We start from the raw sequence: 13,835 nt of genomic DNA, 5'->3' as shown, positions 1-13,835 counted from the left end.
TTCAATTTTTAGTCGATACATATGTATATGTATCATATATATAAATAATAATTAGATAGAAAAATATCATTATTTATTTGATTTAGTTACAATTGATCATGCGATTTATCGTTTTGATTTATATTTTTCAACATTTGATGTGTATCACATTTTTTCCCATAAGACTCGTGTGGTCATGTGTCTCTTGTTATAACTAGATTAAATTCTAACAAAACCGAGAAATTATGCAAGTTTTTACTTGCGGTAAAAATTTTACATATAAGCACATTTTAGAAAATAAATTAATTTTTTTTTATGTTACCATTATAATGTCTGATATTATTGGTAAGATATTTTTTGTTATTATTTTGCTTTAACAAATATATACTTGATAACTTAATCTGCATGTGCTTCCGGTGAAACAATAATTGCTTAAATCTTAGATTAGAAAGTTTAAATATTTGTTACTCTTTAACAATTTTTAAGCGACACAAACTTAAAAAAATCTGATTTATTTCGACGTTCTTTATACTAAACTTGTACGATGTCTCATTTCATAATTCGATATGACTACTGTGAGAGACCAAAGAATTTTAAAAAAGTTTTTTTTTTGTATTATCTAGCAATCTCGAAACAAAGCAATCGAGTCACGATTCGGAAAGAGGTAAGGGTTGATGAAGCCAACTTCCACTGCCTCCTTCAGCAAAATCGGCGACCGTTTGTCCATCCCCTTTCAAAATCCATTTGGTTGTTAATAAACCATCCACCCCAACCGGACCGCGTGCGTGGATACGTGCCGTCGAAATACCGACCTTTAAAGAAATATGATAAGATAAAAAATTATGTCATTAATAATTTGCAACTCGTATACGAGTATACGAGTACACGAGCGGAAGATGTGTATTACATTTTTTCATTATCATATCAAAAGCTATAAATCACGCGATGAAGGCAATTACAATTTAATTACTTTTTATTTATTAATATAATAAAATTGTTTTTTTAATTAAAAATTTAATTAAATTTCCGTAGTTAGAAAGTATCTCACCTCCGCTCCAAGACCGAATCTGTAACCGTCCGCAAACCTGGTGCTGGCATTATGGAAAACACACGCACTATCCACTTCCCTCTGGAAATGCTTAGCTGTGTTAGTGTCCTCGGTAACAATGACATCGGTATGACTGCTGCCATATTTATGAATGTGGTTGATAGCGTCATCGACGTCGGAGACTACCTCTATGGTGCATTCCAGTGCGCCATACTCGGTTCGCATGCTTTTGGCAGCAGGTGGACCGAAAGTCAATATCTCTCTTATCTTTGGACCGGAATTGATTTTCACCTGAAAGATGTAAAGCGATCGAGTTTTCATCGTCATTACGAGAAAAGAGTATCGATTGAAAGATTTCATTTTGTAAAAACATTGGATTAAAATTGATATAAATTGGTAGAATGCATTAATACGTTTCACTGAAATCCCTGTAACGCGTGTAAAAATTTTTTTCCATTTGTATTTTACAAGAGAGATGTAAAAAGATTTAATCTTTCCTGTTTCATATTGAAAAAACTAATATATATATATATATATATATATATATATATATATATATATATATATACAGGGTGGGGAAAAAGTATGGAAGCAAACAATTATTTCCGAAACTATTCATTTTTCGACAAAATGTCTTAGACATAATTTTTATGGTATGAAAAGATGTATTATGTGGCATAGACGGCATGACCTTGAAATGACCCTTACGAGCTGTATACAAATAACGTAAAAAATTTCAAATGGACCTCGTCAGTTTTTGTTACAGATTCTTGTAGCTGATGTCGAAACGTTTACAAAACACTGCATATGAGCCCCATTCCCTTAAAAACACTCCCAGTTACGAAACAATTGTGATAATTCGTATCGACGAAATTGAAAATAGACAGATAGAAATAGAAATAGACTACTTTTTTAAGGATAAAATAAATGATAATAATAAATAAGGTAGCGATGATCAAGAAATTAAAAAAATTCTATGAATACTCATAGACAGTGTATCATATGACAACAGGTACAATTACATGTTATTAGTGGACGCAACTGAACGTCATGATGCGAAATCAGTAAGCAATGTCAATGTGCATACAAATTGTTTGTATCACAATTGTTTCGTAACTGGGAGTGTTTTTAAGGGGAGTGTTTAATGGGGCTCATATGCAGTGTTTTGTAAACGTTTCGACATCAGCTACAAGAATCTGTAACAAAAACTGACGAGTTTTGTAAACGTTTTGTAAACGTTTCGACATCAGCTACAAGAATCTGTAACAAAAACTGACGAGTTCCATTTGAAATTTTTTACGTTATTTGTATGCAGCTCGTAAGGATCATTTCAAGATCATGCCGTCTATGCCACATAATACATCTTTTCATACCATAAAAATTATGTCTAAGATTATGTCCATTTTGTCGAAAAATGAATAGTTTCGGAAATAATTGTTTGCTTCCATACTTTTTCCCCACCCTATATATATATATATATATATATATATATATATATATATATATATATATATATGTTATATTCGACGTAACTGTCGACTTTTTACGACATCCCAACGAAAGTCTCGCGACAAAAGTTTTGCTTACGAACGCGAAGTTGCAGCAGCGTGACACGAAACAGGAAGGAAATAAAAAACATTACACTCAGTTCTTAATCTCCTTTAAATTACAGAGTTACTGTCGGCAAATCCTTTTGTTCTGATCAAGAAGATTCTTTTTAAAGTAGCTAAAAGCTAAGAGCTCTGGAAATTAAATGTACCGAAATAAATAACGCTGTATTTACCATTCTTTTTTCTTACGCTACACGATATAAAACACTCACTTCTTCATTGTGCAGCATGCTGCATACGTCGTTAAAGAAGTTGCCTCTCATGAGACCCTCGTGTATCAGCAAAGTCTCCATCGCATTGCACGCAGCCGGATAATCGCACTTGGAATCCCTGATGATCCTCAAGGCCTTCGTCAGATCCGCGTCCTTGTCAATATAAACATGACAGATGCCCTCGGCGTGTCCCAGCACAGGTATGTGCTTGGATTGCTCCTGGATCGTGCGGACGAGATCCGAGCTGCCGCGAGGTATAATGAGATCAATGTGTTTCTCCATTGAGAGCAGATCGCTCACGTCCTCCCTCGTAGGCACCAGCGAAATAGCATTGGAGGCTTCGAATTTTGCGAGCGCCTCCTTCACGAGCTGCATCAGGTACCTGTTGCTGTTAGCGGCCTCCTTGCCGCCTTTCAGAAGAAGTCCATTGGCGCTGGACATAGCCAAAGCAGCCACTTGGGGCAGGCTGTCTGGTCTGGACTCGAAGATCACCAGCAGCACACCGATGGGCACCGTTATCTGCTGCAATTCCAGACCCTCGGCAAGTTTCGTCCTACGCACAATGCGACCCACGTTGTTCAACGAATCTTCCGCGATCTTGTGCAGACCAGAGCTCAGAGACTTCAGCTTCGCCGGCGTCAGGGACAGGCGCGAGAGCAGAGCCTTGGCCAGGTTTTTCTTGCTCGCGGCTTCCAGATCCATCGCATTCGCCGCAAGAATATCGGACTGTCTCGACTCCAACAAATCCGCCAGAATTCTTATACATTCGGCACGTTCCTCGGGGCGTAACGCCTGCAACACTCTACTGCCGACGCGAGCTGCAATTTTATTCGTGAGTTTATGAATGCAATTTTCCAGTCGCTATCAACGATGCAGAATAAATGGTACCTTAATAGGTTGGTCTTTTTTAACTCTTTTTAACTCTTTTAACCCGCGTTTAAATATTTATCATTTCAAATATTTATTTGCTTATTTTATTATTACGATTTTAGTTTACATAAAATCTCAAATATCGCGTATGTCATAATAATATTTTATATTTTGAATAAACATATAACGAATAAATGAAACTTTTCAACGCCGAAAGAGGATTAGCAATATGCAAAGCGTGCATTCGGCGTAATGGTTACATTTATTCCAGAATTATATGTACGCTCAATGCAGTCAACATTGCATTTCAATAGCTCACCGCGCATTTATGAAAATAAATCATTATGGAAATAAAAGCACATTCAAAAAACTTAAATTAATAAAATATGATGAACATAAATTATGCAACGCGAAGAGAAAGAGAAGAGAGAGAGAAGAAGAGAAGAAACGATAAATTAAATCAGGCAACTGAAATTTATGTAAAATTATGCAACGCCGAAAAAGTTACAAAAGTTGTCTGTCCATGTGTATTATACATGTTACAAGATCTTCTCCAACAATCAAATGAAATCTTAAGATTTGGAAATTGAAGTTACCATATTCGGCGATCACCTCGACGGGAGTAGACGAGCCGGCGGCTTGCGTGAAAAACGTTCCAATTTTTCTACCGGATATGATGCTCTTAATGGCTCTTTCCTGGGTGCCCTTGCAGATGACCACCGCGACGCCGCGATCCATCGCCCAGAGAGCGGCGTTGACCTTGGAGCTCATGCCGCCGGTGCCTACCTTCGACTTCTCCCCGAACTTGATGGTGTTTCTATGATCGGAGCTGAAGGTGTGCAGCATTTTTGCGCCATCCTGCCAAGGTGGCAGATTGTAAATCCCATCGACGTCGGTCATGAGAACCAGGAGGTCCGCCTGAATCTCGGCCGCCAGCATCGCGGCCAGGGAATCGTTGTCCTTGATGGATATGCCTCGTCTGCCGCTACCACCTGCTACCTCGTCGTCCGGAATATCCGGCGGCGGCGACACCGCGTCGTTCGTGTTGATGATGGGCACGATGTTCAGGCTGATGAGTTCGCTCAATGTGCTGAAGAGGTTCTTACGCGTTTCCTCGTTGTAAAAGTCAGGTTTCGTTACCAATACTTGGGCGATCTTGACTCCGTATTGCGCAAACATCGCGTCGTAAAGAGACATGAGACCCGATTGACCCACCGCAGCGGCCGCTCTGGGTTCCAGCATGGTTCCTTAAACATACAGTATCAAAGTACGCAAGTTTTATACTTCACTTCGAGAGAGAATGTCGAGAAAAGCAGAGAACTCGCGACTCGAGAGTCGTTTTTGAAATACGTTTAAAGATGCTTCTGGGAGATGCTACGTCGAGAGAGTAGCAAACGGCAGATAATTGAATAAGGTAAATTGGAGAGAATTGTTTGCTGACGCGCGCATTGATCGGAAGATCTATACTCGACATAATTTCTCGGACAAATAGGATCCCGCAGGAATTCGTCGCCGGATAGCTGTTGGTTCAATCCATATAGATAGACCGAACATTGTCGACTACTATCGGAACATCGACACTTTCCGCTTGGGTACTTTCACAGAGTTAAAAATTTACGAACAATTGTATTATAGGATCAATACTCTTGTTTACTTATTCAAAAAAAAGAATGTCTACCATGTGTTTGACATTATTGTTGATACTTTTTACTTGCACTCAAGACTACATATGTTTCACACATATGTGCTATTTTCCTTTAATAATTATAATTAATCCTTTAATAATTGAATGAATATTAAAATGTATAGTCTAATAATGATTTGTTATTTTTTTTTCTATGAAAGTATTAATACTGATTAACGAATCATTTATAAGGAATAACAATGATTACAATAAAAAAATTTTTATCGCATAATGTAAAGAGAAAATTGCGTTGAAACTTAGAAAATTGTTGTCTCCACAAAGTCGATTTATATTAAATATTGTCATAAAAAAGAAAAATATTTGTTTCAACATATAAATAATTTATTCTTTGTATAGCATCTTTCTTGTTTATAACAATTATATATATTTTATTACGTCTTTTATTCCCTCTCCTTTCATATTTCTTATTAATATCTCTTGTCTCTCTAAATAAACAAATAAAAATCATTTTCGATGCTAGCACGCAAGCATTAAAGCATCATGTACACGATATCAAATTTTTTAATATATATTACGATCATTACATTAATGTTCTACGAGAAAATTATTTTTAAAGTAACAGCATTACATGTCATAAAAAATAAAAAATGATCATTTCAAGCGAGCTGATAGTATTATGTAGTTAAAGTTACATACTTTTTTGTACTTTATGTTATCGTTTTAAAGCTATAGCGAAAATTACATCGATAATTACTGTATTTTAAACATTCACGCCACATAATTTCCTTATACACGATCCGCGTGCAACATGTGTGCGATCCTAATTAGAATTATGAGAATGCTATTCAGAACTGTTATTCGACCGGAAATCTCTCAAAGAGGATTAACGCAATTCACTACAAGATTACCATATTCCGGTTTCAATTATGTTAAGCGTGGTTCAACTGCACTCGTATTTACATGTAAAGTTCTCTTAGTTCCCATCCGCAAATGAAGATACTAATTAAAGCGTCTATACACGTTGCATTCTTGATAGTTTGATATAAACAGATAAGAAGAGTCAAATTGGCGTAAGAATATACAGCGCCAATTATCCCGCTCAATACTGACGTATCTTGCAGGAAGAGTAAAGCAGCTAAGGAGGGTTCATTACTTACGAAATAGGTCAAGTTGAATTTAGGGACTTGTGATCAATATAGCCTTTGAGCGCGGGAAATTGTAGCGTCTAGATAGATTGCGTTCTCATGCGATTATGATTCAGAATCATATCAAACTGTCGATGAAATTGAGAACAAGACAAAAGAGAAATTAATGTCTCGAGCCAACCTTATCCAAGAAAGATATATATAGAATCTTCCACATAATTATTGTTCTTATTATAAAAAAATATACTTTATATTAATAAAAATATATTAATGTTTTAATAATATGTTATTAGACTATTTAAAATTAGAAAAAAATTAAAAGGAAAAAATATATAAATATAATTTATATAATTATTATATAATTATTTAATTTATATAATTATTATATTATTATTATATAATTATTATATATTTTTCCTTTTAATTTTTTTCTAATTTTAAATAGTCTAATAATATATTATTAATATATTAATATAGTTTTATTAATATAAAGTTTATTTTTTTATAATAAGAATTATTATTATATTATATTATTATTATATTAATTATTATATAATTATTATATAATTATTATATATATATTTATTTATTAATATGTTTTAATTATTATATAATTATTTTATATATATATATATATATGTATATATATATATATATATATATATATATATATATATATATTTATTTATTAATATGTTTATATGCAATTATATCTTATCAGTTATATTTTATCAGTTTCCACGGGCGAAAGATAAAGATATAGATGAATGTAAACAAAATCTCGAGAGTGAGAGAAACAGAGAGATATAGTACCTGCGTGTTCCCGTGTGTGATCCGCAGGACTCAAGGTCTCTCTCATTGACATAGACATTAAAAGCTCCTGAGTAAGCTTCTGTTTGCCAAAGGCAACCGCACCGCTAGTCACCATGATACATTCACGTCCGTCAATCTGACACTCGGCTACCTGCTCCACGATGGATGCGAGACGTCCGAGAGCCAGACCGTGTTCGTCCTCTCTCGTTATAACAGCGCTACCGAGCTTGATGACCAATCGACGAGCATATTGTAATTCGGTGCGCTCCGTAAAAGTCTGTTGTCTGCGTGGCCTCTCCGAAGTTTGCAGCTCTCTTCGCGCGTACCTTTGCGATGCACCTTTAGCCATCTTGAAAAGTTGTTTACAAGTTAGATAAGTAAAATAGTTACAGAAGTAAAATCGCAAAAAAATGAGAAAAATGGCTGCAAGAGAATAAAGCGAAGCTTTGAACGAATTATCTCTCACCTTTCACAGCAAATCTGGCATATTAAAATATATCTGACAAATATTTATTAAATGAACGTATTATGTTATCATTTAATATTCATGCAAAGGGTCTGGCAATACTGAAGCAGAGTTTCTGAATCTTTGCAAGAAGTTATGAAGTTATAACGGTGTAGGGAGACGCTAGTAGAATTTAATATCTGTTGGAGCAAGAAGGAGGGAGGCGAAACTGTCTGATCTCTCTCATATTTCTAGAAGAGTGGATTGTATTTATTTTAATATATATATATTTTATATATACATATATAAAAATTTTTAAGAGAAAATTCTAAGTCGCCCCGCAAGAGTATATTTAAAACTATTGTATTGTTTCTTTGTGAACTAACTGATCTTTCTTCTCCAACAGTTTTATATTAATATAGATAAATGACGTAGTATTTTATTTTCTTTATAACTGCTATTTAAGCATAAAATTATCGTCGTGTCTTATCTTTGTACTTAACGATGTTACGAATTCATCGTCTGTTTCGAATAAAGATGCAACAGAGATGCAATAAATACAATGTAAAATAAATTTAACGCTAAATAAATTAGACACTTTATCTATACCCTTTACAATATTACGAACATAAATTAATTAATTCAAGAAGTAATTGGATGTTGAAGTTTATCGGAAAGTTGTGTCTCTATAAGAAATAGATGATATATTTGATAGATTTATTGGATATCATCGAAAAGCTTTCAAAGTAGGATTTAATTAAGATATACCGATAAATATTTTTTCGTATATATATATCTCTCTTGATTGTGCAACAAAAAATAATTTTATATTAATAAGCCATTTTAAAAAATTTATATATGCGAATGATAATTTTCGTATCAGTTATATCTATCGATCATGATCTGTTTACATCGCCGTCCATATCATTTATTTTATAATTGATAACACAAAATAACTTGATAAGTATATGTGGATAAAAGGAAGATGATATCCGAGATCGCTCGTGTATTTTTCGTGTCCAGACAGAACGTCATCTCTCGCAACAGATACAATTTTGGATTATTCGAGACACGAGCTTCGATTTTCGCAATCGTTTAGCAAAGATGTTCCCCGTTGCGCGATTACTGATTGCGCGTTGTAAATCATATCATAACCCTCTTATCTTTGCACCGAGAAAGAGAGAAGGAAATGTGTTCTCTTTTTATGTGTTCTATTTGTCAGTTCCCGATTGTACAGAGCTCGAAAGAGTGCAATTTTCCACGTGTGCATTTGCCGATACGCAATTCCATTTACGGAAATTGGCGAGCACACAAACAAACTTTTACAGAAGTTTTCACATAGTTTTATAATCGTATCACACTACGGCCAGAAAAATATTATATCATAACAACCATAAACAAAAAATTGCCATAATGTCCATAATAAGTCGAGGGAGATAGTACTACGCATGTTATTATTAAGCCAGGCAATAATCAAATATGAGTAAATTTTTTAAATAATAAAGATTAAATCAATTTGATAATTATCATCTTTATTATTAAAAAATTTATTTATATTTAATTGTAAAACAATCTTATATTTTTAGTCGAAAAAAGAAATATTATGCCTCTAATTCGTTATTATTATTATTATCGATTTTCAACAAATTATTTAGATCTTTTCCAAACAAAGAAATTTGTTGTAATCAATATCTCGTATTCAGTTTTGCATGAAGCAATTATTATTATGTGTGATAAACTAATTATGATGGGGATGTGATACGACTAATGAATACTTTCAACAAGCATACTTTATCAAACAAATTTTTATTTCGTATTTCCTTCTTTCTTTGTCTACATCCTTCTATCTTTTACATTCAATCTATGTAATTTTTCTCTGGTAATATGTATATTTTGTAATAGTAAATATCATCTGCAAAATTTGAATAATTTCGATAGCTGTATATCAATATTTAGTTACTCAATTCTTATAGTTATCGCCGCGATATATCGCATGTTGCATTATCAGCGGCCTCGGATATACCTGCTATGATATCTGTGCAGGTACGATGTATGTTTTATAAATAATTTGTACATAAATCATACATATATTCTATGAATCATTTATCTTTCGAGGAAGCTTGGAGCTTTGCATATGCATTTGCCGATAGCGGATGCGCGAACTATTAGATACTGCAAAGTTTCATCAACAGATAATTGTCTGATATTTGCATCGTTAATAGCAATCGAAATATGCATCAATTATTCGTATTTTTCTTAACATTATCTTGAAATTATGTCGTATACTTTATCGATTCGCAAAAATGACGGATAATCGACAAATTTTAATAATCAGTCTGCAAAGAAATTTATCAACTAATGTCTTCATATACAGAGTGTCAGAACAATCTCTTCCTAAAAAAGCTCTTGTAGCTTATCTCGAGAACTTTTCAAAACATTATAATAAAGTATTTTTTCATTAATTGCAAATTACACATTTTTTCTTCGAAACAATTATGTGTTTTCTTTACACCAATTGATCCCTCTCATTATTTTGTACATAAAAGATAAGATAATCGAAAAATGAATATTTTACTAGATATTTTATGGCTTATGTAAAAATTAAGAAATTATTTCAAGCCTCATAAAAGCCTCGAAAAGTACTGGATAAAAAAATACTTTATTTTAGTGTTTTGAAAAGCTCTCGAGGTAAGCTGCAAGAGCTTTTTTTTGGAAATAAATTACTCTGACACCCTGTATATTAAAATGACGTTTCACAATTTCACAATTTCCTGAATTGACGACCGGTCGCGTATTTTCCTACAATGTTATCTCGATGTATCTTTCGACGACAAATAAACATGACAATACAGAGTCACACATATGATACTCTCTACGTACTGTTAGCTGCGGTAAATGCAGTCTCGCGAATGATGAAGACAATCTCCGTGGTAAATGCCCGTGTCGGGCGGATCTCGCTAATAGCAGGATCGAATACATGGTACGGTCCCTAGTTATCTTCTACAAGGAACACGATTAATCGGTCGTCTGCCAGCTGCCGGAGGATCCTTGTCGGTTGCTATTCGATATCACATTTGCTCGATCCTCATCAAATATTTTTTGCAATTCTCGATTATCTCGAAAAACGTCGGTTATCACACACGGGGAAAAATACTTATAGGTCACCATCAATCGGGAGGAAAATGTTGATTGCAACGTCGAGTAGTGTGATTGAATGGCAAGGAGTTCTTCTTCTGGTTGAGCCGAAATAGGAAAAAAGACCGAAAAAGAAATAAATCACGAGACGAGAGATGTGGGCGAAATTGATCTTGTACTTTGTTACCGTAACGATGGTCAATGACACACTACTGCTGTTTTCAACGTAAAATCACTTCGGAAGACATCGTTATCGTGGGTAGATTAGAGACTCCGAGTAAACGGAGTGATGAAGCGGAGCAAGCCGGAGAAGACCAGAGGGAGGAATCTCTTCCGTCGAGATCAAGGCTTGACGCAGTCAAGTGACGTCACACGTACGTCCGATCTTATGCTCTATCATATTCCAAACATTTCCCGGCTGCGATCTTCAAGGCAAAGTTCGCGCAAGTTTATACGCACGAAAATTTCGAGTCATGCAGTTTGATGCTTTAACGAACTTTGACTTCAAAAATTGCAAATCGAAACAAACAACATAGTTGATAACAAATCCATTCTTTCTCGACGTTGCCTCGAGACATAAACAAGTCGATTTGTATCCGATAACCGATCAATCGTAGCACGACAAGCCGATATTTACATATGTGTAGTGTACAATAAAAATATGCTACATATTCTATATGAAGTATTAAATGATAAATTAATGGAGTAGTCATAATCATCACAGGAATCCCAAGCGATTTATATCGAGATACAGGAAAATTTATCGCACTTGAAATACATATATCATAAGACAGGTTCGTTCTTCCATCGTCTTTTTCAACACTCTTATCAGAATTCATAAACAACCGCGTGTTATTACATCATGCATAACGTGATAAAATATATATATATATATATATATATATATATATATATGTATTGCTTGTATATTATTTGTGTACATATTTGTGTATATCAGTACAATATTTGCGATAATTTATTCAAAGCTCGTTTACTTTTCATACTCTCGAGGTCGACGAAACGCAGGTGAAACTTACGCTTCTCATAAAATGATTACTTTGACGGTAGTATGTGCAGACAATTTCCGTTCATTTATGATCCTCGTAAAACATTATATGGAAAAAGGATTTTCCTCTTGGGAAAATCATTAGGCAGCAGGAAAAAATAGAAGATGAAAAACTTATGTAGATAAGAATACATTCTCCCTTCGATAGTTTAAAGCTTATCTTTGGCATGTAAACCAATAATGCGGTGAAATCTATAATAAACGCAAGTAATATCGTGTAAATTGTATCGTGTAAACTATAGTAAAATTTAAATTTTAATAATTTAATTAAAATTTATAGATTTGTATAATTTACAAGATTTAATAGATATAGATACAAAATTTAATAAATTTTTATATAATGTATAAAAAATAATAACGCAAAATTATGAAATGAAAACAAAAATTATATATATTTTTTGGATAATAATCTTTCATACATATTTTTTCTTTTAATCTTGATTGTTCAAGATGTAGATAACATTGCAATAATCTTATAAAGTGTTTCGATAATATCTAACAAGGCATCATTTAATTAGAGAATTAGTGTTTATAAAACAGATAGGGGAGCGCGAATGGACATAATGGAGATTCGCTTTGTGGAGAAATAAAAATGTTTTATCAGAGAAAAAAATCGAAAAAACTGGCTGACAACCAAATAATCAAGAGAAAGCTGTTCCCTTTTTCTACGCTTAATTTATAAATAATCCGCTTTAGGAGCCCCCTTTGTCACAAGCGGCTTACATACGCTGAATGAAAGCTCATAGATAAAATATACAATAGGAATACTTCAATAACACTGGTCGAGCCCGATAAAATCCCTTCAACCGTGTTCTTCTGTAAACATAATATAATTCTCGAATAAATTCCCACGCAAATCTCCGTTAGCTCATACTTATTTATTAACAGACCCGTGCTAATGGCCAATGAACAAACTTGCATTTTATAAGGTAATATAATATATTGTGTTTGACCTAACAACTTTCATCTTGCTAATCTTGCTAATATATAGACGTGAAAAAATATCAAAGAGATGCTCTTAATCAGATTTAATCTCCATCCAGTGAAAAGAATGATTTTAAGTTAAAGAGCCTCGATGTTTTTGTCGGTCATGCAAGAGAGGAAATTTCCGGTATAATATAAAAATATGCATGCACATATTTCTTATTCAAACAAGAAGTATGCTACATGTATGTAATGCAAGTTGTGCATTATGTACGTATGTATCATGGTTCTCAAATTTACGCTAGATTATAAATCATGCGACATGATAATATATTTCGCATGCTAATATACGGTTGTGTATAGAACATCCTTCTCATTACATATCAAATGTATTGTTTGCGGAACTATCTATTCGTTATTGTCGGCGATCTGTCTCATTTGATATTGCGGCATTTGAATGCTTCGATAGTTTACTTGGTCCGTATCGATTTGTCTATATTACACGACGTTGTATAATGAAGATTGTCAGCTTCACACGTGCCATATACATTGGCCAAAGATATATGGGGGGTACAAAGGTACGAAAACGTAAGATAATTTCATATTGGACTTGAAATATGAATCTCGTACGATTTTGCGATAGTGTATCAAAAAATAATGTTTACTTTTATAAACGCTTCTCTCCGTATTGAAAAAAATTCCTTATGAAGATACAAATTTGCTGAGATAAATAGTCTGTATTTTTATTTGATCTAGCGATATGAATCGTTCTTAAGTAGAAATGCAGTAATCAGAGAGTTCTTGACGGCGCAAATAATCTTTATTATAGCGCAATTAAAAATATTACCGTAGGGCAAATGATACTGATACTACAATATAGGCTAATTTGAAGCAGATTTTACTCGGACGCGGTGTAATTTAAATACTAGCTGCGCAGGAATAT

The 13,835-nt window shown here is 33.7% G+C and overlaps 1 protein-coding gene across 1 annotated transcript; it reads right to left on the bottom strand.

Annotated features, from left to right (window-relative positions):
• Nucleotides 1-157: 157 nt before the first annotated feature.
• Nucleotides 158-11,207, bottom strand: LOC105257115 (delta-1-pyrroline-5-carboxylate synthase). Its single transcript, XM_011267531.3, has 7 exons — nt 11,090-11,207; nt 10,648-11,000; nt 7,323-7,671; nt 4,316-4,966; nt 2,850-3,667; nt 1,028-1,318; nt 158-791 (listed from the first exon to the last, which is right to left on the bottom strand). The coding sequence occupies exons 2-7, from the start codon at nt 10,744-10,746 to the stop codon at nt 627-629; spliced, it is 2,373 nt and encodes a 790-aa protein (XP_011265833.1). The 5' UTR covers nt 10,747-11,000; nt 11,090-11,207; the 3' UTR covers nt 158-626.
• Between the last annotated feature and the right edge of the window lie 2,628 nt (nt 11,208-13,835).

This window comes from Camponotus floridanus, unplaced genomic scaffold, assembly GCF_003227725.1.
Source record: "Camponotus floridanus strain SB8 unplaced genomic scaffold, Cflo_v7.5 scaffold24, whole genome shotgun sequence".
Classification (NCBI taxonomy): domain Eukaryota; kingdom Metazoa; phylum Arthropoda; class Insecta; order Hymenoptera; family Formicidae; genus Camponotus; species Camponotus floridanus.
Note: the sequence above shows the minus strand (reverse complement) of the source record. Positions and strands in the feature narration are given on the sequence as shown.